The following is a 21,523-nucleotide window of genomic DNA, read 5'->3' on the forward strand; positions in this document are numbered from 1 at the left end:
TTTGTAAATCAGCCAGGAAGAACTGCAGGTCAATTTTCTATCTTTGTTTATTACTTGCCAAACTGGATAAATAAACCACAAAACGCAACTTTCAAGTTTTTGACCTTGGACTTCTTTTGCCTGCGTACAAAATATCACCACAGTGCAGCAGTGGTCATCCATCAAAAACCTGGCAATCACAAATTATTGTTTTTCAGAGGCTAAAGTGGTCTCTTAACCATCTAATAATATGTCAAATCTCCAATACAAAGTAATGAACAATGACACAGGACGTTCAGTGGATCAGGTGGAATTACAACTGACAATCAACTGTTTATAAAAAAAACAATTTGATAATAAAAATCAATAAAGTGTTTTGTCAAAGTTTTATTTACATGTAACATAAGGAAAGACTACAGTGGATTTACTATATAATAAACTATTAAAAAGGGACAATAAGTGTGTCAAAAGAACAGCCAGTAGAGACAGCACCTGCACCATACCGTCAACACAGACTGAAAAAGGATTTTTAATTTTACTATATTTGACTTGGAGAATTTTATTTCATATTGTCCAAACAAAAAGGAACACTGAATTTCAGTTTTGACAACTGGGAAAAATTCTTCAAATGACAAAAAAAAATGAAGCTTCCCAGGTATATCAAGGATTATGAAACAGTGAAATAACACAAAGCATTGTGGCATTTTTAGGGAACCATGGGTATATCCAGAGTAAGGTGGTATTGTATCAGTATTGGTTTGTGCGCAAATACGATTGCATTCAATTCATGTGGTTGAATTGTCACATCAATATTTTTCCCCAGACAAAAATAATGATTTAGAATAAGTAAAAAAAAAAAAAAAAAAAACCCTCTACAAAAGAAGGAAAAATGTAATTTCAGATCTTTGCTGTCACAGTTACTGCGATTTCCACAATTCCGCACTACAGAGAACAGCTGGAAGTTTCACAGGAAGCCACTGCTCAGATTGCAATGCTTAATTTAGCACCAAAATCAGACAAAAGAGCAGCTTTTGTCATCTAAGGTTTTTCTCTACACGTGAAAATGTGCCTTCTCTACAGCCAAGTGCTCCCACTGCATATTCAGCTGATTTTATTAGCAGTAAGATTCTGGAATTAGTGGTGCACATATAGATCTCACTGCAATATTTCTGAATTTAACTGCTGAAAACACTCAGAATTTACATTAAGAAAAGCTGCCGTATGTTATCAAACATAATGAAGACCAGAGAAAAATAACGCCACAAGTTTATTTCTGTACAAATAAACCAGATTTTGTATAAACTGTACAATCATTTAAACATGCTCAGACTAAAGAAAAAGTTGTCATAACATTGAATGACTATAAAAGAAATCTGAAAACCAGCAACGTAAATTCACTGTGCATATGTACAATTTATAAATTATATTAACTATGTCATTATTCCTACAACAGATTTTTTCTTCATTTAGAAGTAAGAGGTATAGCTTTTATGGATCACAGACTGGACTGATACTGTTAGGAACGTCTCTTTTGCTCTCGTGATGCAGTCACAGTGGAGCTCCACACCAAAAAGAAGCAGATTGTTGGCAGGCCATTTCAAGAAGTCACTTTTGCTTCAGACTAATGACTCACTCCAGCTCAGTGAAGCGAGCAAACATGGCTTTGCGGACTGCATCTTTGTAGGTGTCTGAAGGAGAGAGGGTGTAGTTGGTTCCTTTAGTGCCGAGTCCAGCTCCCTTTGTTCTTAACTGAGCCTGAGGAGGAAATCCACAGAGTTGAGTACTTTCTAGAGCTGTATATAGTTACTGAAGCTGATAAACTTTTACACCACAACTGTTACAAATACCTCAATTGGTGCTGTGATGCCCTGCTGGTTGCGGCCAAGACCTTTCCCCTCCTTCCAGCCCATTGCCTGCAACATCTTGTTCCCAATATTGTCACTGTTGAGGCCATCTTTAGTGGGCTGTTCATAGTTACTGTACATAAAAGAGCAGAATATCAAATAAAGCCAAGTTTAATGATAAAATAGACTGAAATCACTAGAGGAACGACATTTCACACAAATCAGTAAAATAAACAAAAATGACTGCCTACATGGCTGGCGCTGGTTGGTTAAATTTCTTCTTTTTAGGTACAGGCGGTTCAGGGATGCCATATTTTTCTCTTCTCTCAGCTGCCCTGTCCCTATATTTCATCTATAGAAATATAGAAAAAGAAACACGGTATAATGTACAAAAACAATGTTTAAATGCATTCACATTGAAAAACAAAAGAATGACTCAGAAGTAAGTGGGTGATTCTATATTGAGCTGCACCTCAGTCTCTTTTCTCTCCAGCTCTTCCAGCTCTGCTTCACTCATTTTGGATCTGCGAAGAACTTCCAGGTTTTTCTATGACGAGACCAACGGAATAATGATCTCTCCCTTTCTTTTTGGAAGATTTTCATTGTTAGTTCTGAAGATGACACATGTAATGTTACCTTGTGAAGGTCTGAGAGTTGCTGATGTCGGATTAGACTCTCTTTATTGGGAAACTGTCTCCTACACAGTAAGCATGCTAATTTTTTCCAGTCTGTCAGCTTGTCCTGGCTTATATCACCACCATCAGGTTCTGCTCCTCCCTCCTCAGGGTCACTGTCTCCACTGTAGGCAGCCACAAGGCCACACTAACCACACCAAGGATAATATTAGCTTATTACTAAGGGTAACAGATTTTTGAATTCATGCAAAATCTGACATTATCATCATCATACAGAAGTATAGCCAACTAAAATGAGAGATGCAGAAAATACTCACCTTTGAAGAGGTGACTGAGGTGGTTGATGGCTCTTCTTCAGGGGCCCTTAGCATGTCTGGGATGAGTCTGTCTAGACTTACCTGCTGGAAAAGGGAAGTGGAACCATTACAGACATAGAAGCTTTACACATGCAGTCCCAGAACTTTGTTACGTATCGAAGCCTAATGAGATACCTTCTTTTCAAACAATGTGTATCCAGCATCAGCAGCTGCTGCCTCCTTTCTTTCTTCTTGACTAATAGGCTGAAAGCTGCTTTTGAAGTTTTCCTTTTGCTTGTTGAGACTTTTAGCCCACCGTTCCATGTCCTTAGCAATCTGTAGAATTTTTAAAATATAGTAAAGTGCACAAAGAAACAAGTGAACTGAAAATGTGTGAAAGTTGTTTCAGGCAGAATAAAAATGTTAATGCAGGACTTTGAACACACCTGCTGAGCTGTCTTGCTTTTGGGCTTCTCTTTTTTCTCCTTGCCCTCTTTCGGTTCTTTGGTGCCTGTTGCTGCAGAACCACCTGTTTTGCCATCATTTTGTCCAGTGCCTGCGCTGGCAGGTACGTATGTCTGCTTCTCACTATCCCAGTAAAGAAACTGCTGAGTCTGAGAATTGTAGTAATACTGAAAGTAGAAACGGCAATTTGCATGTTAAAAAAAATACTTTAAAAGAAAAAAGAAGATCAATTACACATTATAAATGCACAGATCAGACAGAAAAACATGCAACTCACACAAGGTGGATGTGTACTACTTACCTGTGTATTTGGGTCATAGTAGAGGCCAGTCTGAGGATCGTAATAGTAGCCAGAAGACTCATCATATTGATAGGTGGATGTATCAGGAACAGCTGTGAATTAGCAAACACAACAGCATTAACAATGGTGGTAAAAATCTTTCTTGGCAAATTAGAAAAGACAGGGATAGAAATAAAGACGCATTCCAGATTTATTTCTACCAAGCTTGTCTGAAGCCTGTTAACTAACACACAATTAATAAAATGAAAAGCTTTAAAGAATTAAGCATTACCAATTATGTACAACATTAAACAATCTCAGATATCATGCCCTGCACATTTGGTTAGGTCTATCAAAGGAATAACAGATTAACACAGTCCTTTTGAACTACAGGCTGGAGACTGATGTTCTATCCAGGTTCTATACATAGAAACACTTCAACACACATGACAGTGACCTTGGGAAAACTGTCATGTTTCTATGCACGTCACAGTTCAGCAGTGTTGGTTTAACGGGATCTTATGTGCTCATACCAATGTTGGTGTCCGCCGCCTGTTCAGAGGCTGTTAATGTCCCCGCAGTGGTAACAGTGGCCGCTGCTAAAGCAGCAGCTGGCAAAGAAGCAGCTTCAATTCCTGAAATGTGTCCTGCCTGGGGTTTTGCCTCCAACTGTTGGGCAAGTGGCAATGCCTACAATCAATAAATAGTTTATTTAAGATTATTTGGAGATTGTTGAATCAGTAATTTACACTGTATTATAAATTTATCTTATTACAGAATTATCAACTGTGTACATTACCTGCACAGCAGGCTGTGCAATTATATGGGGTTGGTAGACTTGTGCGTTCTGTGATATCACAACTCCAACTGCAGTTGGAACAATCTTTACACCCGGGGCAGCTATAAGTTCAAAAACAAAAAAATGAAACAAAACTCAAGATCATGATGCAAACAAAGTTCAATTATTATATTTTTCAAAGTTTACAGAAAATCTGAGCATTTTTTCTAGAAACAGTAACTTAGCATTTGTTGCGCTTCTCTGAGGATGCACACACATAAAGCCGAGCAAAAAGTCACAGTGGCTTGCAAAGCAGCCGCTGTGCACGCATTCAAAATCTTAACTACTTGTTAATGCCAAAATGCCTATTAGAATACAGACATAAATGATGGAAACAACCACATTAAACATATCAGCTTAACTGAAGCTCATAAAACTATAAATTCAGTGTGAACAAATGTTAGAACAGCTTGTAGTCTTGTCTAACCACAACCACATAAAGAAAAAAATTGGAGACACTAATTTTTCAATGTTAAAATTATATAGTGAACAATTAGCTACAGAACCAATATTTTAAACAGAGTTTAGAAGTTCTTTACCTCCAAGAATTCCATTTCCCTGAGAGGTGCTGATTGCTGCTCCTTGCTGGTAGTATGTCTGGTAATCCTGAAAAAAAAAGAAGAAAAAGTGTTTGTTCATTTATAATGTCATTATAATAGATACACCCACACGTTTTCTCTGAATGGCTGTAGAGTTACACAGCTGCCACTGAATGATGATACAGAGCTGTATCTCACTGAAGAAAACTGAGAAGTCGGAAATTACCTTCTAGGTCTTGGTAATGTAACCATAATTTTCTTCTTACTAACCTGGGACATGGGAGTATAACCTTCCTGTAGGTAGCTGTACTCCGACATTCCCTCTGAGCTCTGCTGTGGCTGAAAAGGAAAACGCCAATTACGACTCTGTGATATCAAAAATGGAAGGTAATAGACAGAAAAAGGACCTACCTGACTTGAGGACCACTGGGCTGCAGCAATAGCTGTGCTGGCCACAGAGAAGGCACTGACACGATTTCCATCAGGGAGTAAAAGGTCCCTAAAAAAGAAAAGGGAAAAAAAATGATATTCACCTGAGTGAAGCTCAATCTTTCTTTATATTGTGAATCAAAACAGGCAACTTGAGGAACCAGGAAAAGGTTAGCCTAAGGCTAACATTTAAAGGGTTAAGAGCATAGATGGAGTTAAACCACACAGCCTCGCTGCTTTTAACCACAGCAACTTGTGGTGGGCACAAACTAGACCTCTAATCATCACTTTCAACTCTCTAGTAAAGACTTGCAATGTGGTGAAATCTTTTTATGACAGTCTTGAGTTGCTAAAACAACTCGAGGGAATGCAAACTTGAATATGTAAGACCAAAATCATGTCAACAATTAAGCAAGCAGATGGGGCTTTGTTGCATTTGCTACATCGACCTTTATGGCTAACGTTTCTTTAGTGACACCAGTTATTTAGAAAGCAGCCCAGAAAAATACTGAGGCCATTCCTGCATTTATAAAAAAAAAAAAAAAAAAAAAAAATCAAGTGAGGACTACTTACTTTCTAGCACTCTTGGCATAATCCACCCCAATTGTTTTTCCATCTAGTTTTAAGGGAGGCTGTAGTCCTTGAAGGATTGTTAGCAGCTGAGATGCTTCCTGTTAAAATGATTGATAATATGTTAAGTTATATACAAAACTTTTTTCAAAGGGAAAGCTTTTTCCATCTGTACATATTAAAGAATTACCAGAGGTGAAGACAGCTGCACAAAGGCAAAGCCTCTGTTCTGGCCCGTTTGCTTGTCCTTAATAAGACGAATGTTGTTGGATGATAGATTGGCATATGGTGCCAGAGCAGTCATGATGGCTTCCACTGTGGTCATAGGAGCAATATTTCTAAGGATGATTGCTGATGGGACAAAAGACGATATTTAGGGAAAGAATACTATAAATAGAGATATTTTGCTTTGAAACTAAGCAAATGAAACTGCTTCAGTAATGAAGAAACTCTTACTATCGCCATAGAAATCTCCGCTGGGTTGAGTTTCAGGAACTCCAGTGTTATTGGTCGCTTCACTTTCTGTTGAGAGAAAGACAGAAGTAAGAAGTGCATTAACACAACCTCCAGAAGTGAGAGACTGCAGCCAAACAAAAAAAAAAAAAAAAAAAAAAAAAGAAGGTATAAAGTGGTATAAAACAAAAAACAAAAAAAAAACCTCTCTTTAAAAGATGGTGTCAACACTATGTGCCCATTTCATGAACTACACTGTCTGTTGTGTTTCACGTTTTCTTTTATATTATTCAGGCCAATTAGCACTTCACTATACACCTCACTAGACAGAGTGACATTCCTTAAAAATCCACATCATCTCACAGCTACAAAAACAAACTTGGTGTTGCATCCCAGCCCTGTGGACTCGGGCTGCTCAGATGTCTGCAGTCAGTGGCCTCTTGTTGATTTAACTACTTACCAGCTTTGGCTGCTCCACACCTGAAGCACTTCAGCCTCCTCCGGAAATTGTACAGGCCACACTGCAAGTAACCGTTCACATCATTTTGATTATACACCTACTAAAGCCCTGAACAGTGCTGCCTCAGAGAACAGGCAACTATATTGGTACTGCATACCATACTTACCTAAGACACAACCTAACCTTTACCACTTATCCAAATGTAGGTGTACAACAAAATAAGATGACAGGATTGCAAAATTTGATGCTTACAGGCCTATCTCAAGTGTGTGCAGTGTTCTTTAGAAGAAAATGTTGGATAATGAGACCATGAAACCAAGACATTAACTTACTGTGCTGCAGAGCCAGTCTTCATACTTGTTTCTGGGGTGACTGTAGTGCATGTCTACGGTTTTTCCTTGGATGGTCAGACGTTTCTGAAAGAGGAGAACAAAATCATCCAAGTGTTCATGGAGGGAACTCGTCTCATCAAAAGAGCAAGCAGTTTTGGAAGGGAGAGGGGACGGGGGAGAGGGACCCCCAACAGATAGCCTTTGAGTTACAGACAGGCACATGACGTGTATGTGAGCATGATGTAAAGAGGGTTCTTTTGGTGTTTGGGACCCGAGTGCCCAGGCTGAGCTGGAGCAAAGTGTACAATGTGACCCTAACAGACTTTCCTGACTGCTTTCCAAAGAAAAAAAATGTATGGGCTTCTCAAAAAACAAAACAGAAGAAAATTCTGTTAAAAAGATTAAGAAAATACAAAAATAACAATTCCCAGTATTTGGGGTAAGCTTGCAAAGAAAAAAAAAAAAAGAAAAAAAAGAATGGGGTTACACTGAAATCTGAAAATAACTAATATAGCCATGATCTGCAAGGCAAAGATGGTGTGTTCATCAAATTTAAATGCAGATTTATTAAAGAGATCACTTAACAAAACCAGAAAATTCTCTTGAAGCTTATTCCCAATACAATTAACTATAAATATATATTAAAATATGACATTGTAAATAATAATATAATCATCTCTAAATTTGCTCTATTGTATTCAATTTGTTCTTTCCAGTTTTTTTTCTCTATACAGTTTCCACACTACGTATTCAATACATTCTGGTTGCCTTTTGGGTTATTTTTCCAGATCCCCAAGATTAAAACTAGACTTGGCGATTGTGAAGCAACCTGATTGGTCTCCATCCATCGTGTAGCATCTTGCAAGTGATAAAAGTCCACGAAGGCGAAACCACGGCTTATACCTAGAGACAGCATTCAAATATAGACGGGAGGCGTGTTAGTTAAGAGTCCAAGGGCATATTATTCAAACTCTTCCACAAACTGCTTCCCGACCCAGGGCCAGATTGGTACACAATAGCCCACTCCTTAGGAGTTTTACCATAGCAAGTAATCCTGCAGAATACAACTGTTTGAACCACACTCAACATCAACATGGGTCTGCCAACTGACTTACTCATAGCAATCAATGCTGCTCTTACTTACCTTAAATGGCTCCACAGTGTACAAGATAAGCCTTGAATCAATATTCTTACAACCTTTTCAAGTACTTTGATATAGTCATCTCCTAACTTCTATGGGAAAATGGGTCTGAATGGAAGCAGATTGGCTCTATGGTCAAAGACTTGGGGAAGGTCGGGGTCCGTCACATGACTGGTTCTCACCTGTTCTCTTTTTCATCAGCCTGACATCCACTGGCTGGGGTCCCTCAAGTTGGTCAATGGCAAAACGAATCTAAACAACAACATGCAGAGGTTGCTTAACATCATAATTCAATCATTCATTCATTAATACCTTTAGAAAGGTACTTGCACAATAAAAACATAAGGAACAAAAGGGTGCACACGACCAGTGCAACTGAATACTTACATCATCCTCAGTGACATGAGGAGACAGACCCCCCAGCATGATGGTCTTGCTCTTCTTCTCGTCCCCTGGTTCCCTTCGGTAGTCCTGCTCTTGGTAGTCACCATCTGAGTGATAACCATCTTCTGATCTATCACTGTTACGACGCTTCCTCTCCCTTTGCTTTAACACAAAACAACAACAGCTGCTAAGTGTCATTGGACAATTGTTTTTTCAAATGCAGTAATAAAACCCAAGTGCTATTAGGACAAGCACCTCTGGGCTTTCTCGTGATCCTCTGCGATCTCCTTCATAACGATCACCACGTCTCTCGTCACCCCAGCGGCGCATGTTGTGTTCACCACGTTCTTGGTCTCGCTCACGTCTGTCGCGCCACTCAGACTCATCACGGCACTGGTCAGAACCATATCTACCGCTACGTTCTGTTCGACTAATCCTATTCAGAAGGACATTACAAAAAAAAAAAATAATAATAATAAGTCAAACAGGAGCACAACTAATACTGCAATAAACAAACCAACTTAGCACACCTTAGTGTTCAACATGTATAACATTTCAATCACTTTGTTACTATTTTAGTTTTATCATGACTTGAACAATGCATTGTCTCTCAGTTAACCTTAGCACTGTCATGCCCAAAAAAAAAAAAAAAAAAATTGCTGGAATTCAAACTGCTGTAAGTGACTTGTTGGCCGATAGTCTGTCAAACATATCTGAAACACCTCTAACGTGAATGTAGAAAAAAGCAGGTACAATACACCAATATAGGCAAAAATGTTACTCGTATAAAAAACAACAACAACAACAAAAACAACAACCCAAAACAACAACATTGGCAATCACTCATTGGCAGATAATCACTTTTACATTCTTGTATTGTCCTAACTTTTTATTCGGATTACGTAACACGTTTTACGAGAGAATTTGATGGCAATAAAACTGTTTACCTGTAGTATTATCGAAAACAAATTTAGCCTTTTTTATTTTTTGGTTTAAAAAGAAATTCCATGTAAGGTTTTACATATCTGGAAAAGCTGGTAGAAATCACCGCTACTTTTGTCTGCCGTTTCAGTTTAAACACAACTTTTGAATACTATTTGGTTAAACATATCCCCTAAACTCGGAACATGTATCAGCAACGGGAAAAACACAAGATTCCCACTATGATAAGCCACACCTACCATGGTGAGCTGCACTGGCATTTAACGTTGCTACTCACCTTTTGTCAGCCCCCATATTTCTTACAGCTTCCGCACTCACACGACCTCTAGAAAACAGGAAAAAAAACCGTTAAAAATATACGTAGTGGTTTTACTCGTTTACACATAACAATTCCCTTTGTAGTCGAGTGAACTCATTTAGCGTGAGAGAAACTAAAACCAAAGCCCTCCTTTTTCTTCATTCCATAATATGGAGCTAGACGTCATCAAACGGACGTCTCTTAAGCCAAAATTAACGGTGCTAACTAGAGACCGCGAAAGCTTTAGTTTCAACTCTGAACGTGAAGCAACTTACCAGTGTAAGCTTTTATGATGGGTTTTTTTTTTCACCCGCACTATTATTTTTTCAAAACGGTAATAGAAAAATTGCGGAGAAGAAAATTCATCTCACGTCCAAAGACTTATCTGCGATGGCACCTTCTTTATCCCAAGATGCATTGGTGTCACCCGGTGCATTATGGGTAATGGAAAAGTCAGCCCCGAGTTTGCCTTACAGGCATGGAGTTTTCTCTCAACCTGGTTGTTTTCTCACTCTTCCATAGTTAGTTGTTAAGACTTACTGGGGTTACCATAACAAACTAAACAAAACATAAAACCGCAACAAAGTGTATATATACGTTTATTGGTATTTAAATATAGAGCATGGTTAGTTTTTTTTCGTTTTCTTGAAATTAACAAATCATTGGCAAAGAAGACTTTAAAGTAGTAGCTAATTAAGGTTTAAACTTTTGAGTGGAAAAGATAAAGATAAATAAACCTATACAAGCTAGGATAAAGCAGCATGATGGCACTGTTGTTAGAACTCTTGTCTCATAATAAGAAAGTCCTGGGTTTCTAAAGTCCTTCTTTGTGGAGTTTGTCTTCCTCATAAATTGTGTATCCTCTCACAGTAAATGTGCGTTTCTACTTTTATTTTCTTAAAACGTTTGGTGGTTTGGTGAGTGCTCAGTTGGGTAGAAAAGCTTGGACGGACAACAAAGGGATATAGCGTAGTGCTGCCTGTGAAGGAAAACCCAGGGCAAAATTATCACATTTCACAGATTTCCGCCATTTCATTGGCTGTTTTCGTTACATTTTCGTAATAGCAGTATATGGATGCGTTCTGAAAGCGCTTAATCCCGCTGCTGTTAGAATTTCCCAGCAGGTTTTTCATGGAATTTAAAATTGTTAATGAACAGGACACATAATTAAATTACTGTCATGCTATAACCACGCTTTTTATTTTTAACACACACTATTAATAATTCAACCAGAATGCACATTACTCTTTATGCAAGTATGATTTATTATTCATAAAACATTTGTTACACATTAATGCCATTGCAATGAATTCTTCTAACTGTACCAAAACCTGTATACAATAGCAATCTGACCCATTTAATATGTTGTTTCATGTCAAGCTCTAGTCTATATACACTACAAGTTTGTATAAACATTGTGAGTGTGTCTGTCTGATTACTCAAAATAGTCATAACTAGACCCATCTTCAACATAGCAACATAACTGTTGAAAAAAAGTTAAGTTCAGCTACAATGTTATTTAAGGTCATTTATTACAGTAGTTAAATTCAGAAACATCACCAAACACTTTGCTGTACAAGGAGGCCCTTATTAGTACACAATAATAGTTCATCTTGGCACAGGCAAATTTTCCTCTTTTGATACAGCTTTCATTTGGAAGTGACACTGTACACAACACAGATGGTCAAACTGCAGTGATACAAAATTTATAAATCATAATTGTGCTCCAGACTTATGTTAAACCAATACTAATGGAGCTTAGTTTTGTAATAGAATATAATGATGCTTGAATCAATGGTAGCCAAGTTAGACACACATCTTCTGTACAAATGCGTCATGAGATAAAATAACACAAAATCCAGCCATATAATATATTTAAAAAAAAAAAAAGGTCCACATCGTCCTAAAATAGGAGGGTGGAGTCCATCACACTTAGTCCAAAAATTCAGGGTGAGGGATGGCAGGTAGGTTGGGGGTGTTATGAGTTTCAATGGCCACTTCTAGGTCAGGGTTTCTCCTTTTGTCACCTACAATAAGAGACATGTTTATGTAATGGGTATGGCTACTTGACAAAAAGACAAAGTCAAACAAAGAAATAAAGGCACTTTACATCCAGTTAACTTACCCTTGCCTCAATGTATTCAATCCTCCTCTCCAGCGCTGTCAGCTTCTCGTTGAGTGTGGCCAAACGAGATCGACACGACATGTCTGATGGAGAATTAAAAAAAAAAAAACTAGAACGTTTAGAGGTTACCACGACGAAGCATGACATTATCATCAGTTTTTCAATAGCTGCTTAACAAAGATGCACACCGTCACTTTGGGTTAAAAAGGTTTAAAGGGCACATCCGCATACATATTGCCCGACAACACTAGCATTAGCGGTTACGGCAGCCTGCTAATGCTTTCCTATCGTCTGTCGAATCTGGTATATTAATAAATTCATTAAAACGACCGACTCTTAAAGGACAGCTAGTTGGAGCAAAATGTAAGCCGGTTCCTCTTCAAAATGTCACAATCCTCCTCCAGAACAAAAACAAGCTGACAGCTAACAGCCGCGCTAACTGCTAGCTGGGAGTGGCCATTGAAAACATCAACATCAATGCTAACAGCTGGCTGAACTAGCTAACTTCAGCTAGTTTGTTAAAAGCTTACCAAACGAGTTAAGAAAGTCGGCGATCTTCTTGATGCTGCTCGTAATTACTTCTATGTACTCTCGATTCGCCCAGTCTTGGTGAATCTCTCTTTGCACTGGATCTTCCTGGCCAGCCATGTTGGACGAGTTGCAGTATCCCTCTGCTTTCACCCAGGAAGTACCGGAAAGTGCTGCGTCGATGTGAAAATATTATACAACACTTTTCCCCCCCATGAAGATTCTATTTACCGAAATTTCCTAAGTTTCCTACATACATTTCTGAAGGATGTTTGTGTGTATTTTATAGAAATGAGCACAACACAATTTTTCTTTCGGTTGCTACCTTTAGGGGTCGCCACAGCGGGTCACCTACTTCCATCTCACTCTATCCCTAACATCCTTCTCTGTCACACCAATCCTTTGCATGTCCTCCTTCGCTTCATCCGTGAAGCTCCTCTGAGGATTTTATCTTCTCCTCCTGCCTGGCAGTTTCATATTCAACATCATTTGTTTGATATATCCACTATGTGTCCTCTGAACATGTCAATAGCACCTCAGAGTTGCTTTTCTAACGTTTCCTCTAAACTGCTGAAACTGAGCTGTTCCTATGATGGTACTTATTTCTAATCCAGCTCATCACTCCCAATGAAAATCTTAGCATCTTCAAGTCTACCTTCAGCTCAGCCTCCTTTTGTTTTTGGAGTTCCACCATGTCCAAACTATACTAGGTCTCAATACTGGCCTGTAGTGAGAACTTTCCTTTCACTTTTGTTGCTATTTTTTGGTCACAATTCATCCCTGACATTCATCTCTACTCATTCCACCCTGCTTGCACTCTCTTCTTCACCTCTCTCATGCACTGTCCATAGTTTTGGATGGTTGAACCTAGGTATTAAAACTCATCCACCTTTACTACCTCTCATTGCATCTTCAGTCTTACACCTGTTTTCATCTCATTCTGTCTTGCTTCTACTTTTATTCCTCTTCTCTCAAGCGCTGCTCCCTACTGTCACTACAGAGCACAATGCCTCATCCGAACATCACAGTCCACAAAGACTCCTGCCTGATGTAAACCGTCTAACTGTCCATTATCATTGCAAATAAGAAATGAGCACAACACAAGTATTATAATAACATTTATTTCTCCTTTTAAGTCAAGGAAGTGAAAATATTTGCGATCTTATTAAAGACATTCACAATGGTCGTCAAACTTTTACATTTTTATCAGAAACCCCTCCACAAAAACATTTAAAGGAGTGTCGCCATTGAGTTAAAAGGCTGAACAATCCAGTAGTGGATGTCATTTAAAATATCACAAACAAACCCAGGCCTGCTATAACATTTTTGGAACTTGAGATCTGAAAGCATGATAAATTATTCTAATATGTATATGTGCTGACTGATCTTTCTGAACTGTTATGTTTTAAATCACCCATAAAATTTCCCAGCACACTTTATTTGATTCTCTTAAGTAGCTCTTTAATATCTGCCTCGATGTCACTTGTCAGGAAATTTCTGCTGTAGCGCTTGTAGGGTTCCCCATCAGGACCAACCAGGAACTTCTCAAAGTTCCAGGATACGTCATTCCTACACACTGGACTCCAAATGATGTACTTTGGATCATTCATGAGACCCAGGGCATCATCGCAGGGGAATGGAAGTTTTTTCTTCAGATAGACAAACAAGGGGTGGGCATCCTTTCCGTTCACATCCACCTTCTCGAGGAGCTGGAACTTTGGTTCAAAGCTATTCCCTGGACGGACATACTTCAGAGATCTTAGGATTTCATCGTTCTTGCAGTTCTCCTGTTGCACCAAAACACAAGCACTGTTAGATAGATGTAGACATTAAAGTGGGTTTTCAATTAAACAAGCTAAATAAGAGGAATTGTAGTGCAACCTACATTTCCTCTAGAGTACTTAGGTGCAGTATAGAGGCAGGTGTATTTGTATTTGAGATTTATTCGCTAATTTACACTTTGTATTGTATTTTTCTGGTTCATGACATTTTAGCAGTAAATAATCATGCTTATGAACCTGATAAATGTATCCGACAGATATGGTATTTGGACAGATTCATATTTACCATAGAACATCTTTGAAAATTTAGGATATTAGAAATTAATGCGCTGTATTATATATAAAAATCAATATTGTTAACAGCATTGTCATACCAGGAGCTTATAAATATTATAAATATGCAAGCTAAAATGTTGCTTTGACACTGATAATTTGCTAATATTTTAGTAACAATCAGTATACTTTTAATAAGACACTTCATGTAATATATTACTTTTTTAAATATGACACTTCACATGTATTTGAACACTTACGGTCCACTTTAGTTGAACTAAAAGATTCCTAAAGTTAAAACTGTTTCATTTCAGACTGGTAACACACGCATGTCTGTAAACTTGTGTTACTATACGGCTCTTAGGCCATATTTCTCACATGTCAAGAATAAGGAAGCTAGGCCTGGATTTGGCTAGTCCGGAGTTTTGGTCACCTCATAAACATTACTCTCTCTCTCTCTCTCAAGTAAAAAACAAACACGCTTTGTACCTGATGTCCAAACTGATTGCAGGGTACACCCAAAATAACGAGACCTTCGGCGGAGTAGCGAGAATGAAGCTCGTTCATTTGAGTGTAGTCCCTGGTTGTCGTTCCTCAGAGAGACGCCACATTTTCAATAAGTACAACTTTGTCCTTTAGTGCAGAGAAACGGAGAGTTTCTCCAGACAACAGCTTAGCTGTCAGGTCGTAAAACCTTTTCAAATGGCCAGCCATTGTTAAAAAATCCAGATGATTTAGACTTCTGAAACCGTGAACTCGGATTAAAAAGCTTTTCCTTATCACGTTTCAAATTTGCTCCAAGTCCAGCCCTCGCTTTTATTCTTAGGGCGGGACAAGTAGCCTATCTAACAACACCCCTCAGTGCAAATGCAAATTATTATTATTATTATTTGTATTATTATTATTATTAGTAGTATTATTTTATTATCGTTTTGCAGAAAGACTTAAAGCGTTTAATTTTCACCTGCTATCGAAATCTCTCTCTATTTTTTTTTTTTTTATGTATTTCTTTATTTCTTTATAGATACCGATCTATAAAGATAAAGTTGCACAAGAATTTAACAAATGTGGTAATCCAGTATGGTAATTATCATTGTCTCTACCACTTGAGGAAGTCACTGACGTCTAAATCTCCAAACAAAATAAGTTAAAAAAAAATGACATAATAGTTTTTACTTAGCAAATATTTATTAAATGGCCACTGCCAATTTTGATATTGGACACGTACACAAACCTACACAACCGAAACTGCAGAAACTCTGTTAGCAAAACGTATTTCACATCGGTATGTCTTAAGAGATTTACAGTTTGTTTACAACATTCCCCCCCTTTTTGTGTGCATGAATGGTACTTTCCAGGAAGCCACAGGAAGTGAATTTATTTATTGCTTAGTGAAATGACTTGACAACTAATGACTGGAGAAGTGGAAAACACACAAACCATGCTGTTAAACATGGTGGCTTTTTAAAAAATAAGAGCCATAGCTGTGTTTACTTACGGCTCCCCCCTGTGGGTAAACAATCATGTCAGACTATATGAATGTGTGTGTGGTCAGTATCCTGATATCCTGCTATCCGTTACATCTTGTATTCGGGAATCTGCTCAGAAGTTACTGTGATAACTGGCCATCAGCCAACAAGAAAGAAAGATTACACCCGCCTACAAGTTCATACGAGGACCTCGTCGACACTTTCGGGAGCTTTTTGGGGATTCGAAAAGGACTGGATCACAGCTTCCACTTTTTGGAGTGTTTTATATTGACAGTACTAAGGTAAATAATAATTAAATAAAAGGTCAAACATCTGCTAAACACTATTTTTTACTATAGCATATCTATTATCAATAATATAAAGACTATTTTCTGTAATGTCTAAATTATTATTATTATTATTTTGTTAATAATTTAAAAGATATTAACCTAAAATCAGGTATATGTTTAAAAAAAATCTAAACAAGGCGGTGCAGTTGACCGCTAGATGGCGATGTTACCATTCTCTTAAAATGGCATTAGACGACGAGTACCCTACTTTTCACTAGGTATAAGTAGACAACTTATGATGAGATTTATCATATTAATCCAGCTGCATTGTGTACTTCAACAACACATAACCATGTCTACTTCTCCTGTAGACATATTCTGTGTTTTTTAGCTGCCCAACGCTTTGCAAGACTCTTGGGACTGACTGATTTTTGTGTTTTCCCTTGAGCATTGTCATGGCACATCTGGTCAGGGTGTGGTGTGCTTTGTGGATTCAGATGTCATGGAATGTAATCCAAGTGCATTACTGGATAGCTGACTTGATACAGTCTGAAAACAGAGCTAAATGTAGGGTATGTAGTATTTCTACTATTCATCAAGGGAAAAGTTCAATGAATAAAGTACAAATGAAAACACTAAACTGAATTAATATGCTAAAAGTAATGTTAGAAAAATAAACGTGACAAAATCGTTGCTGAAGGGAGTTGAGACTTCGCGGAGTCTTCAATAAAATGAGGTGCTTTAGAAGGCCTGTTTAGCCTTAAAAAAAGAAAAAGAAAAAAACTTCCTTACCACTGAGACGAGAACAAAGAATCTTAGCCTTCTGTTGCTGCCTGTAAGGAAAATGGAAATACTAGGATGGCGGAAATTGATATTATCCTAATTTATTTAATTATTTCAGTAGCTTGATAGTAATGTGATTTGGTTCTATCTTTAATTGTAATTATTTATTCTTATTTTGATCTTAAGAAAAAAATATGCATCATCTCTCCATTAAACCTACCAAGTCATCACTGATGTCAGATTAATGTCCTTCTGGAGCCCCTTTTTAAATGTGCACACCACATCAGATGTTCTGTGAGCCAGCACAACCAACTTCAGTCAAAGGTCAGACTGCTAAACTTATATCACTGTTACTGAAGCTGTAGCTATCTGCTCTATTGTCACTCAAGTGCTTCTAACAGCACAGTCAGTCATTTGGCTCTTAGTGAGATGTCTGTGTATGTTCCCAGTTGAAATCTTTGTGAACTCATCTTTCCTCAAATATCCTATAAACAGCAGGAAATAATTTCTGCTGGATCTGTTTTCATGATACTTAATACTGCACCCTCTCTTGGGTCTCCGAAATCTTTTTCCCACATTTCAAAGCAAGTCCAGCTGAGCTGTGTTTGTACTGGGCTCTACCAAAACAGTGTAACAAGGAGTAGCACCTTGAAATGGTTAGTCAGAAGTTATTGCACTGCTACAATGCTGGGAGTTAGGAGGTTCTGGTAACATAAGCGCAAAACAAAGGGCTGAGAGAACTAATATTTGAAATGCGGGTCAACAGTTCATCACGTAAAGAATGAAAACTACTCATGCTCACATTCACACCTACAGCCAATTTAAGCAACCTGCAACATTTGTGTAATTCTCTGTGCCTGAAATTTAGTTATGTTGATTGTTTATGTAGCTAACTGAACCTTACTGACTTTAAGTGCATAAACCCTATCATAGCTTCATGCACACCAACCTGATGGAATTTAGCAATGAACTTTTCCCATCTCCGGTTCAAACCCCTTTTGTTTTGCTCATCCTCTTTTTCCCAAGCCATCAATTAGGCTAGCAGTGGGTCCTACTTCCTCTGCACAGTCACAGCCAAGTCCTGATCTAAGCTAAAATAATTGGCGTAATGATCTCAGCTCATTAGCGTCCAGGCCTCAGGATGTCATTCAGTCCCTGCATCAGGAGCTCCAGAGAGTGCTCTCAGATAGGAGGACTGGTACTTTGTGTCTGAATAGTAAGACACTGTCCACTGATATTTGCTGTGGGAAGGATTTTCAAAAGTGCAGCTGACAGAGGATAAGTGTCAGCATGGCTAGTCTCATCCTCTGTTCTCTCGTTTTTCTCACTTTTACCTCCTTTAATCACAGCCTCTGGAGAAACAAAAGACCTCAATGAGAACTTGAGTTGGTCCTGAAATGGTTGCCATGGATACAGGGCTGGAGCAGCTCTGTCTGTTCCTCCAAATGGCTAACACATATTCTGGGCCGCACTTGCTAAATCCTCCTTCTGCACTAACCTCTTCACAGTTTCAAGGCCAGGGGCATTTTTCTGACCCAGTGTGCCCACTTCACCGCCCTCTCACCTTCGCATCCAAAAAATGTGTGTGAGAGAGAACCGAGGGTAGATTGTATAGTTTTTCTGTCCAATTTGATATTCCAAATGACAAATTGGTTCTGGAGATGTAGATTGTGTAAAAAAGAAAGTGATGGATGATAAGTGAGCTTGCAGTGAAATGGCACATGTGTCTGCCCATCTCTAGGGACCATATTAGCGTTACAATATGATGAAAGCAGTGAGAAAGGGAGCTTGAGAGGCGACTGGCCAGGAAATGTGTATCAGTTCAAAAATTGGTCTTTGTGATAAATGCTGAAATCGCTCCACCTCTCGCCCCCTTCGACAAGTCATAGTACAACTTTTAAAATGTAAGCCTTCCTGAATTTGAGTGTGGATCGTTAACATTTTGTATGCTGGTGGAGAAACCACCCTTTTTACGCTACTTTCCCTGTTCCCTCGCCAAAACCAGTGAAGCTGATGCGAAGCAGAGACACAACAAGTTGTGATTGCGTGAGCTGGATTTTGGAACTTTTTGCTTCAGATGAACTGTCAGTATATTGAAGAAACATCAAAAGACAGCACACTTGTGTACTGATGAGTGCAGAGGGGAAAAACAAAGGCTGTGTACAGAGGCTTGTGCTTTTGGCAGTGGTTCTTTGTTCTGGACTCCCTAGTTGGAGTCCTGTGATGGTTAATAAATCCACTTGGCTAAGGCTCCCCACTGTGAAATTTCAAAGCAGCGAAAGCGTCAAAAATAGCCTTCTGCGTAGAGTCCCCCAGTTGTGCTTTTGCTGCTAACAATTATATCAATCAAACAATTAACTGGTCATTTTCAATCCATCTGACTTTTTAAGCATTTGCCATTTGGTCATTTAATTCTGACAGCTTCAGTGAAAGCAGCCACTATTATTTTTTTGAACTGGTGAATACACGATTTGTGGACATTTGATAGAGAATTTGACTCTTATAATCTTCACTGAGTATCCAGTGCTTGGTGAGGTTTGTCAATCATAAAATAATGAAGGGATATTAATGGTAATATGATGTTTGCTAATAGTACATGTTGGCATCAACGCCATTAAAAACGACAAAAGCCCAAATCTTAAAAGCTTGATATTTATTTCACCAGAATTCTTTGTACAGAGCTCTTCTGTTTATGCATTAATAAAACAAAATGGCAAGAGAATATAATGCATGTAGCAGGCTTGACAAGCTGCCCCAAATCAGAAAAACTTTGTGTGTATTTCCCAAAAACACTAAGGCACAAACGGAACCAACAATATTTCTGTTTTGGTCTGTGTTCAGAAGAGAACATTTATATAACAAAACATAGCAATTGCTGAATAATCACCATTCAATAAAGCACATTAAATAGTATAATTTTAGAGGCTTTATTCAGTGTATAATTTTGGATAATAAGTTCATAAGTGCTATCGTTTTGGGGAAAAATCTCATAGATCATATCATGCCAGGTCTTCCATTAGATTCTTTAATGGCAATAATTTATATTCAGGTATATATATTTGCTATCAACTAGTTTTTTTTTTATCATGCTAATAAAAATGTTGGCCTTTTTTAATAGTAATTAAATCAATATATTCTACTTCTATAGGCCATTTGCAAAGTATTTTACCTCATTAATCTCTAAATCACATAATTTTGACAGTAAAGAAGGAGGTTGTTGAGCAAGACCACACTTTAACTGTGTGTAACAAAATTTCAGCCAATGCAGGACTTTCAAGGCAAACACTGATACTGATATTTGTTGATTTAAAATTCTGATATTGCAAAATATCAGTTGATATATATATATATACTTAAAAAAAATCAGATACACAAAGAATAAAAAGATATCTGATGTGTAGTTGTCTATTTACTTCTTTCTTTACTGCTTGGCTCAACTGGCTCATGTGTTTGTGCTGTTTCAAACACATGTATTGCCAAAATGGAAGTTGCAGATTGCCCTGTACATATACGGTACAGATACTGATAGATTTACAAACAGCTAATACCAGTTGATAATGTAGGCCTGCTAATAAATCAGGTTCTAATGCAGAGGAGCATTTTTTTATTTTGACAAATAAAGTTAGTCAACATATTACACAGAATGCCATAACGACAAAACAAGGAGTGACACTGAACAACAATATACAACAGACAGACCAAGTGGGTATGTAAGAAATGATGGACAAGTACAGTAGTAAAGTACATAAACTTTAGATGAACTCTTTAGAAATCACAACATAAACCTCTTTTTAAGTAAGATCTTGTATGTAACTGTTTTAAAGTTGTTTGTTGCAGTTGACAGGAGCACTTTATTGTTATTCTTTTGTGTCTATGTTTTTTTTTTTTTTTTGGCTGTTATAATAGAATAAACAAAATATTGTTCAAAATATACATTTAATACATGTGAGTGTGCTGACAAAAGTTCTACTTACTACAAATAAAAATGAATCTGGCGTTTCATAAGACCCAAAAGATGACTCAATACCATGGTCATAGTGTTATATAATTCCTTTATTACTTGTTAAAAAGTGGTCCAACCTTTTTTCCCTGGCTTTTACCAAAAAACATCAGAAATGTATGCGCTTTGCTCTGTTTTTCTTTTTTTTATGTTTGTGTATTTATTTTAAAGTTTAAATAAAGTTTTTATTAATTAGCCTCAGCAATGCACTGTGAATACCCTGAACGTAAAACTTATACCTATTGCTGTCCTGTATTTAGAAGCAGAGGAGAAAAAAGCCTTCTAATACATGCTGACAGTGCTTGAAGTAAAACATTGATAGGTTTATGAACAAATTGGACGATTCCAGCTTATTTATTACATCAGCCATCAGTGGTGCACAGCTCAGC

The 21,523-nt window shown here is 37.8% G+C and overlaps 3 protein-coding genes across 3 annotated transcripts; all 3 read right to left on the bottom strand.

The window, feature by feature from the left end:
- Positions 1–351: 351 nt before the first annotated feature.
- On the bottom strand, positions 352–10,320 carry rbm5 (RNA binding motif protein 5). The gene is made up of 25 exons (XM_035916573.2): positions 10,161–10,320; positions 9,865–9,912; positions 8,901–9,081; positions 8,649–8,807; positions 8,444–8,513; positions 7,950–8,023; positions 7,121–7,204; positions 6,789–6,849; positions 6,332–6,397; positions 6,066–6,226; positions 5,879–5,976; positions 5,288–5,375; positions 5,147–5,215; positions 4,877–4,943; positions 4,299–4,399; positions 4,033–4,189; positions 3,521–3,612; positions 3,201–3,386; positions 2,950–3,090; positions 2,776–2,859; positions 2,460–2,645; positions 2,296–2,370; positions 2,075–2,175; positions 1,827–1,956; positions 352–1,734 (listed from the first exon to the last, which is right to left on the bottom strand). The coding sequence occupies exons 2-25, from the start codon at positions 9,879–9,881 to the stop codon at positions 1,609–1,611; spliced, it is 2,574 nt and encodes an 857-aa protein (XP_035772466.1). The 5' UTR covers positions 9,882–9,912; positions 10,161–10,320; the 3' UTR covers positions 352–1,608.
- An 810-nt stretch (positions 10,321–11,130) lies between these two features.
- Positions 11,131–12,880, bottom strand: brk1 (BRICK1 subunit of SCAR/WAVE actin nucleating complex). Its single transcript, XM_006783132.3, has 3 exons — positions 12,541–12,880; positions 12,011–12,093; positions 11,131–11,912 (listed from the first exon to the last, which is right to left on the bottom strand). Exons 1-3 carry the CDS (start codon positions 12,656–12,658, stop codon positions 11,886–11,888), a joined length of 228 nt encoding a protein of 75 aa, XP_006783195.1. The 5' UTR covers positions 12,659–12,880; the 3' UTR covers positions 11,131–11,885.
- Positions 12,881–13,643: 763 nt separating this feature from the next.
- On the bottom strand, positions 13,644–15,406 carry gpx1a (glutathione peroxidase 1a). Its single transcript, XM_035904537.2, has 2 exons — positions 15,082–15,406; positions 13,644–14,325 (listed from the first exon to the last, which is right to left on the bottom strand). The coding sequence occupies exons 1-2, from the start codon at positions 15,304–15,306 to the stop codon at positions 13,975–13,977; spliced, it is 576 nt and encodes a 191-aa protein (XP_035760430.1). The 5' UTR covers positions 15,307–15,406; the 3' UTR covers positions 13,644–13,974.
- Between the last annotated feature and the right edge of the window lie 6,117 nt (positions 15,407–21,523).

This window comes from Neolamprologus brichardi, chromosome 5 (genome assembly GCF_056152115.1).
Source record: "Neolamprologus brichardi isolate AB-2024 chromosome 5, ASM5615211v1, whole genome shotgun sequence".
Lineage (NCBI taxonomy): Eukaryota > Metazoa > Chordata > Actinopteri > Cichliformes > Cichlidae > Neolamprologus > Neolamprologus brichardi.

What these genes read in the sequence shown, in the direction of transcription:
- rbm5 (XM_035916573.2), bottom strand. An exon ending in TTGCACAGCCTGCTGTGCAG is followed by an intron (nt 4,190 to 4,298) that starts GTAATGTACACA and finishes TATTGATTGTAG; the next exon opens with GCATTGCCACTTGCCCAACA. An exon ending in ACACATTGTTTGAAAAGAAG is followed by an intron (nt 2,860 to 2,949) that starts GTATCTCATTAG and finishes TCCCTTTTCCAG; the next exon opens with CAGGTAAGTCTAGACAGACT.
- brk1 (XM_006783132.3), bottom strand. Translation starts at nt 12,658, where the DNA reads ATGGCTGGCCAGGAAGATCCAGTGCAAAGAGAGATTCACCAAGACTGG. An exon ending in CGACTTTCTTAACTCGTTTG is followed by an intron (nt 12,094 to 12,540) that starts GTAAGCTTTTAA and finishes ATTCTCCATCAG; the next exon opens with ACATGTCGTGTCGATCTCGT. An exon ending in TTGAATACATTGAGGCAAGG is followed by an intron (nt 11,913 to 12,010) that starts GTAAGTTAACTG and finishes CTCTTATTGTAG; the next exon opens with GTGACAAAAGGAGAAACCCT.